We start from the raw sequence: 8,495 nt of genomic DNA, 5'->3' as shown, positions 1-8,495 counted from the left end.
ACCCTTCTCAACATATACCAAATGCTAATCTCCCACACACCTTGAGAGTAAATAAGTAACTCTCTTTACTCATCTATCATTTAAATAAAGTTTCAAGTAAAAATAATTTAAATAATGCAGACTCTGAGATCAATTTTTTATTTTAACCTTGACTAACATGATGTATGTCAAGTTCTATGGTGGGCCTAACTATAATTTTTCTTCTAGTACAATCTAAAACTTGGAGCTGACTTGAAACTATATTTGTATATATTTGGGTCATAAAACATGAAGATTAAAGTGTTCAATTATTTACCTTCCATTTTAGTGATCAAAACAAGGAGGCAATTCTAAAGTTGTCCTTAAAAACTAATGAAATGATGTCATGAGGAAACTAGTACGTACATAGATTGATATGTTACGAATCACTTTTAAAGATGGGTTTTCATGAAATCACATGAAACATGAAATTTAATCACCAAAATTGTGTACTTCAATATTTCTACATTTGACCTTGCCGAAAACCTTTGAAACTTCATGCTTTGTAAAAATATTAAATCATACTTTAGGAAGCTTCCATTAAGGATAACGGTTCTTTCAAAGACGAATAATCCTTATTGAGGGAAAATATGACAAAATGTTATAGATTTGTAACATTGTAATAATGAAAGTTGTCTAAGCTTTAGTTTCTTACAATATCCAATTAAACTACATGAACTTGAGAAGCCCTATTTATTACATATTGTTAATAAACCTTATTTTAACATTTGATTATATTAAACTCAAAGTATATTATACTATGTCCTCAAACACCTTCCACTCAAAGCATATTCTACTATGTCCTCAAACACCTTCCTCTACGTAATGTCGAATCGTCCCCCTATATCATCAACAATAAACAATGATGTCAATTTCAGTTATCGAATTTACTCAAATAATACTAAGAAAAAAGTTTGTGGGCAAGAAATAACCTCAGTTTTGGAGCGGACTGTGACCTCAATTCCCTGTTTGGTTGCATCTATCTCCCTCAATTCTATTTTCACTACCTCCACCTCCAATTTTATTTCTTTCAAGCACTTTAACAAGGTAACAACAGCGTCCATGTGAGCACAACTAGATGATTTTTTCATGTTTACTTTAATGATAACCTCTCCTAGCTCCTCAATCATTCCAACTACTTCACAATGCGAAGCGATGAATTCATTTGTTTCTATACATGTTCTATAATAATGTGATAAGCTAGTGCAAGTTTCACATTTATTATGGCCGATTGCATTACTTAACTTTTCAGTCTGTTGTTCAAGCTCTCCAATACGAAGCTTCTTCTTATTCAACTCCATCACCGCATTTGACAAGATGGAAATTCTGTCATCTTGCTGCATACATGAAAAAAACATTTCTCCATTAAACCAGACGTGAAGCTTATATGGATATAAACTATTGTTATTAGAAAAACAGACAGATAAAGAACTCATACAATCGAATGGATTTAAAAACATCAAAAAAACGACAAATAGTACAACTAATTCTATCTATGGGTTGAAATTGAGCGTTATAATGGGAAAGTTAGAAGAGTATACCTTGGAATTGGAACTATGAGGAAGTATTGAGCGTAAATCAATAAATAGTTGGTTAAGCTTGCCTCTTCTCTTGCGCTCGGCAATCCTACGAGTGAAAGCGTTTGCTTCCTCTACCACCCCTTCATCAACTTCCCAACTCGTCCTCCTTTTACTGCTCTCATACATTCTACTTAGAAAATGGAAGCATTTCTTGATTGATTTCTGCTTGGTTTTACATGCCGAATAGAAATGGGCTCCCGAGGTAGAACATTCTTGATACTTTCTGAATGCACTTTTCCTTTTCAATATAATCTGGGTATGGAGGGAATCATCAGATATAAGAGAAGAGTTTGAACTTTGAGGAATGTGATATTGTTCAGGTAGCAGCCAAGGATCAACAATATAATCGTCATTCCAAAGATTGTCTTGGAGAATATCATCGTCCATTAAACCGGCGAGGCTATGAAAGATCTTTTCAGAATTGGGTTCCATGTTAATAACACACTTCTTTGTGTGGTTTTAAAGAGCCATCATGCCGATTTTTCCACCCAAGGATCTCTTTTCGTAGAAACTTTCAAAGTAACCGACACAAGTTAACTTGGACAATAACGATTTTTCCAATTTAACTTGGACAATAAGGATTTTTCCACCCAAGGATCTCTTTTCGTTGAAACTTCCAAAGTAACCGACACAAGTTAACTTGGACAATAAGGATTTGAATGGTCATAAATCAAACGTCATTTGGTTCATTTTGTTGGGCATAATTGAATTAAGTTTGGAAAGCAAAAGCTAATTTTGACTATTTAACAATTTTTGTTTAAAAATTAAGTTTAATATGTGATGTTTAAGAAGTTCAGAATGATAGGGTGAATGACAAGAAATAGACCATTAAAATTATTTGAAGCTCTGATCTCATCTTTTATGATAGTAGACCAAAAGATCATTGATCAGTACATTTCTCTTTCTTTCTTTCTTTTGCTTCAGATTTGGATTATTGTTTAAAAAAAGAAAGAAGAAGAAACCATTTTGCTTACATGTGAATGACTGCAGTACTGATTGTGATGTGAATATCAGGATTTAACTGTGTGATTTTTGAGTCAAACTCGATGACCCATGTTTCATGAGGCATTCAGATAGTTATTGACAAGCATGTGGTTGGTCTTCTAAACACTTCGATAGTGAAAGCCGTGATTATGGAGCTACAAGTAATCTAAAATTTGGTTCTTGGAGTCTTTGCTTGGAATTAGGGAACCGTTGAATTTTCTGACATCAGTACTGCAAAGACATTTTAGAAAACCTGTAGATCCACATTCACGGCTTTCACTATCGAAGTGTTTAGAAGACCAACCACATGCCTGACAATAACTATCTGAATGGCCAGAAAAAACACTAAATCTGCAAAGACATCTCGCATTAGGAAGAAAGATTGTTGTGCGCCTCCTCATGTTTTCACATAATGCAGTGAAGTGGACCAATTTTGCCCATCCGTTGAAGTATTCCCCAAGCCAAAGTACGTTGCTTCTACACCACTAGCCTCTTGTTTATAAAACACGCGCTTCCCAAATTAGTTAGAATTCTTTAAAAAATAAATATACTTATAAGGATCAGGGATCTAAAAAAAGTTTATTGACTCAAAACACCTTTATGACTGTGCAACTACAATAAATATGAACATAAACATCAACAAAAGAGTATGAACATAAGTCAGTCTTTATTAACAAACATCACATAGCGACTTAGTACTTGTCTTTAATTTTTATATAAATATAATTTTAATTTAATAAATTTGTTATAGTTTATAAATATTTTAATTAATAAAAATAATAAATAATTATAGTTTTCTATGTTATTAATTAAATTTAAATTTAAATTTTATTTATAAATAAAATTATTGATATATATGCAATAGAACATATATATCATGTGGTTTTGTTATATTATAAATAAATTATAATATTAAAATATAATATTTTAATTATAATAATATTTCTTAAACTATTATATAATATAAGAAATATCATTTTTTGGTATGTTTAATTGAATGAAAAAACTATATTATAAAAATAAATATTAAAATATAAAAAATTTAAGCCAACCTACTTACATTAAAAAAAAAAAAAAAACATTAATCATATTCATCTTAATAAAAAATAACTCTTACAAATTAGTTTTGTAATTCATGGGGGGCAATATAAGAGCTAAATAAATTCACCCAATCAAATCTTAGAAAAATAATTTGTAAAAATAGTAAAATTAACAATCTTGAATCTATGCTATACAACATATTAGTTTGATAAAAAAAAATCAAAATCAATTATCTTTAACTCGCAAAAAGGGAAAAAATCAATCATTAGTTAAAGTATAAAATCTAACAATTAGCACAATAGGACTTAGCCTACTGGAAGTACTAATAACATCAACAATAGAGTATAGAATGAAGAGGAGAATGTGAGAAATGGAGGAAAGAGAGGAAGAGAGAGAAAGTATCTCAAATAATTATGGATGAGTATGTTAAAAGGTTGGAGAATATCTCTATGGTCTCTCTTAATTAACAACCAATCAATATTATTAAAAATGTTAACATGAGATAATATTTACAAGAAATGATGAAAAAGTTAATATGTTTAACGTGGTTTTAGTTAAGGGGCAAAAAGTCAATGAATGTTTGCCTTGTTCAAATATTTGATTTCTCATTAGATTTTCTAGTAGAATCTTCCTATCAATGTCATTTTTCATGAAACAAATCAAAGATTAAAATATGTTTTTGATATTAATAAGAAGCAAAATATGGGCACTAGCCCAGAAACAATCTAAAAAGACACCAGAAAATAACTTACAACACATGTTCATTCTATCTCATTTCTTAATATAAAAAAAACCCACATTAATGTGTCCCAAATTCTAAAACTACTATAGTCTATAGGCTGACTAATAACTTGAAAATTAAATGAATACATGACCATAGTAGTGGTCATAGGCATAAATAAACATACTCCAATTATAAACTAAAACAAAAGCCTAGCCAAGTAGAGTACATAAAAATTAAAAAAATTAAAAACCAAGAGAGCTAGCTCTCTTTCTTTTCCTTGTGTTATTTCTCTAGGAGCACATGGATGCAGTCATCTACCAAGAACTAGTACACAGAGGTCATGGTATTAACTCTAGTAGAGGCAACAACACCATCCTTCTCAGCATGTAGGATGTGAATAGTGGTAGCCACTGAGTGCATCACCTTGAGTGTAAAATTGGTCTCTCATCAAACCTCTAATCAAAGTTATCATGTCACTCTATAAGTTTTTTGAGTCTCCTCCATTCCAATCTTATCCTCAGCATACCAACATGTACCAATCCCCAAAGATACTTCTAACATTCTTTTTGCATTTGTCACTTTAATGAGTAGGGGAGGTAATAGTACTTGGGTCACCATGGATGCCACCATTATTGTCTTCTTGAGTAGCATGGGTTGATCACCTTTGAGATTATCCAAAACATGAGAGGGAAATGTACTCATTTGACTATCCATAAGGCTCAACTCACTAACCATTTAAAGATCTCCACTCATAGTGTCATCTTTATCATCCTCAGTATATTTATCAAGTTCCACCTTCCTTTAATTATTCCTCTTAATGGATTTCTTTACTTTTTCCACTACTTGTAGAGTCTAAGCTAATAGTGCATTCCTACTTCTACTTAGGGCCTCCTTGCTTCAAATTCATTCTAGACCTTAAGGATCTTCTTCTACTCACATCAACCTTACCATCAGAACTAACATAGTTTTCCATTTTAATTTGATGAAGAAAGTAGGAGGGGGAAGGATGTGTTAAAATATATAGTCCACCAATATAATTGAGAAAGGGGGGGGGGGGGGGGGGGGGGTGTATCACAAATATCAACCTTGTTAAACTTTAGCCATATGAGCAATATAATTAGAAACCACAACATGTTACTCATACACAATAAAACAAGATATGTTAACTAGGGAAACCCTTGATCTGAAGGAAAACCTTAGCAGGGATGGTACCCACAAAATGATGTACTAATATAAATATTCCTTGTTCGAGGATGGATCGTGGACATTAAGAGTCTATAACATCATTTAGTACACATTAGTCCCTATTAGGAGATTCCAACCCTTTTAAGAGTTGTGCGAAACATGTTAGGAGTTGTGGAAGACAGTTGAACCCACTGCCCAAATAGCTTTAATTGAAAGATCAATGAACCCACTATCCAAATGATCTCTATATTACTCCTTGTAGAAAAATAGAAATGAATTTTGCTTCCTTTTTCTCTATTTTGTCAAGGAAACTTCTTCTTCTTCTGATCTTGTAACTAGATCATTGAACTCATATCCAATAATCCCTTGCATCTCTTACTCGCATTTAGTAAACACTCTACTCTGTTTTGCACTTCCTACTCAATAGAATACATGATACACTTTACAAACAAGGAAAACATATTTCCTTTATGCCATATCTTCAAAATAATTCCTTGAGTCAGCCTTGAGGCTTTCCTAATTAATTATAATAAGATAATTAATTAATTACAATTACAATAGCACTGTCTAGTCAAGTATATACAAAAATTCACAAATATGACTTCAAGACCTGTGCACTTGCTGACATTAGCATCAAACTGTCAACTATCATTAGTTGCCCATCACTAGATTATACCATTGTCAAAGGATATAATGCAAACATCAAAAATGGGTTCTTAGGTACTTTATATCTATACTACTCTCTATAAATTAAGTACAAATTTTGTACATCTTTGACTTAGACTCTAGACATGTAACCTCATCATCAAGACATTGTACTAAACATGTCCATGAAGGTTCATCACTAGACACTCAAAACCTTGTCTGTAAAACTAAGATCTATGTTTGCTACTCTGTCAGTCTTCACAGACTTGTTGCTATATTGACATTAATGAGAAACATAGTCATGAATGCAACATTTTGATACTGTCAAATGCTTAGGATACTCCCCCAATGTAGTATCATTAACATTCATGCTAAGAATCTCCCCTTTAGCATTGATGACAACATAGATGAAAAATATGTAAGTTCCATGAATACCAAGACACTCTTGCCACTATTTTTCCTCTCATAATTTCAAATCCCCTTCATCAATCATATCTAAAATCCTCTAGAACACTACTCTATTCTTCATCTTCTTAGGATTGGCAATAGTTGTTCATAGTAAGCAACTCACTGGATACACCAAAGTTCTTCATGCTACATATATCCCCTATAGAGATATTCCTCCTTCTTTATATGAATCTTTCTAAATCTCCCTAATAATGTAGAGACTTTGATGCACTCTCCCCATACATACTAGGAGATGTTTTTAATGCATATTCTCCCTCATTGACATCAATGTAAAAGGCCTCATTATGTCAATTTACTATTCCAAATCTTTAACTAGCTCAAGCGTCTAAAGACACCATTCAAGATCAAATACCAAGAGTCCTTAATGACTTATCTCATCATATATACTTCCCCATATGGGAAGCAACAACATTCAGTCTAGTCGAACAATAGTTATCTATACCACTGGATTGATGCAATATCTCCAACATCTACTTAGAAGTAGGAAGGGGCATAACCCCAAGCATACCTCTCAAGTAATAAAATGTATCTTTAGGTAAGGGCTTTGTAAAGATATCTATAATCTGATTTTTAGTACTCACCAATTTTGATCTAATCTTTTTTTTTGTTGCTTTCTCTCTCAACATATTATACTTAATAGATATATGCTTAGTCCTAGAATGCAATGCATGATTCTTATGTCATGCCCAAAAACACAAGGCAAAAACACACTATTAATTTTGTTTCTTTTTATTTTTAAAGTGATAATAGGATTAAATGTAATACACAAGAATTCAATTAGAATTAATTAACTACCTCGCATTCATGTAATAATTACAAAATTTAAATACAAATCAAAAGTGAATTTTTTAAAACATATTCTAATCTTAAATTGCATAGATTGATATAGATCACTATGTTACCTAATTAACTTCAATCAAATGAGTATGATTACCAAACATACAATTACTGTAGGAAGAGTGAAGCATCATCATTTTATTTATATAACTAAAAATTATGATTAAATCTCATGAGAATCAATAATGCTCAACCATTATTTAATTGGTAACCTGATTCAAAGGCTTAGCCGGGAAAGAACCAGGAAGAAAACCCAACTTCATTGCCATTACAACAAAGTTATTAAATACAATTTTCATAGGATTTCAATCCCAAATTTAAAAAATCAAATAATTTCCTTCATGTCCCTAAGCAAGGAATCCATATCATTTTCTGCAATACAGTTCTAAAATCATGAAGGGAACATAATTTGATTAGGTGTCAAACAAACATGACCAAGAGACAAAATTAAACATGCATATTCATACTAGGTTTTCACAACAGGATTCACAATGAATCAAAACTAGGAAAAGGTGGATTTTCTCAATGGGAGACGTCAATCACCATGCCATAACATAGCCCTTTCGAGGCTAAAACATCAAGAACTTTCATTCTTCCATAAGGCCCTTTCAAGGCTAATACCACAAGGATTTTCATTCCTTTCCATATTCAAGAATTCACAATATTAAACAAGGCATGTGATGAAAAGTAGGGGCCCATACACCCTACCCTCTTTCCCTCCTCTCACCATGAAAGGAGACTCTACACCATTGAGGTCCAACTAAAAAGACCTTTCCCAAAATTGGCCACTTCTGCCCTCTCCAAGGGTGAGTAATGCCAAAACTCCCATACAAGAAAACTTTGAAATTCAAACAGAAACAAGAAAGGAAAGCATTCAAGAAAACACATGGTTTCAATCCTTCCCAACATATCCAACATGCATACAATCATATAAATAACAACACAAAAGCATAAGCATGAGACAAGCATGAACAAACTAAACATGGGAGATGAAGGACTCCTAAATTCACAAA

The 8,495-nt window shown here is 32.2% G+C and overlaps 1 protein-coding gene across 1 annotated transcript; it reads right to left on the bottom strand.

The window, feature by feature from the left end:
• Positions 1-710: 710 nt before the first annotated feature.
• LOC149578739 (uncharacterized) lies at positions 711-1,998 on the bottom strand. Its single transcript, XM_089805537.1, has 3 exons — positions 1,560-1,998; positions 951-1,355; positions 711-859 (listed from the first exon to the last, which is right to left on the bottom strand). The coding sequence occupies exons 1-3, from the start codon at positions 1,983-1,985 to the stop codon at positions 815-817; spliced, it is 876 nt and encodes a 291-aa protein (XP_089661663.1). The 5' UTR covers positions 1,986-1,998; the 3' UTR covers positions 711-814.
• Between the last annotated feature and the right edge of the window lie 6,497 nt (positions 1,999-8,495).

This window comes from Cupressus sempervirens, chromosome 1 (assembly GCF_028749045.1).
Source record: "Cupressus sempervirens isolate cs-2001-9-10 chromosome 1, ASM2874904v1, whole genome shotgun sequence".
In the NCBI taxonomy this organism is placed as follows: domain Eukaryota; kingdom Viridiplantae; phylum Streptophyta; class Pinopsida; order Cupressales; family Cupressaceae; genus Cupressus; species Cupressus sempervirens.
Note: the sequence above shows the minus strand (reverse complement) of the source record. Positions and strands in the feature narration are given on the sequence as shown.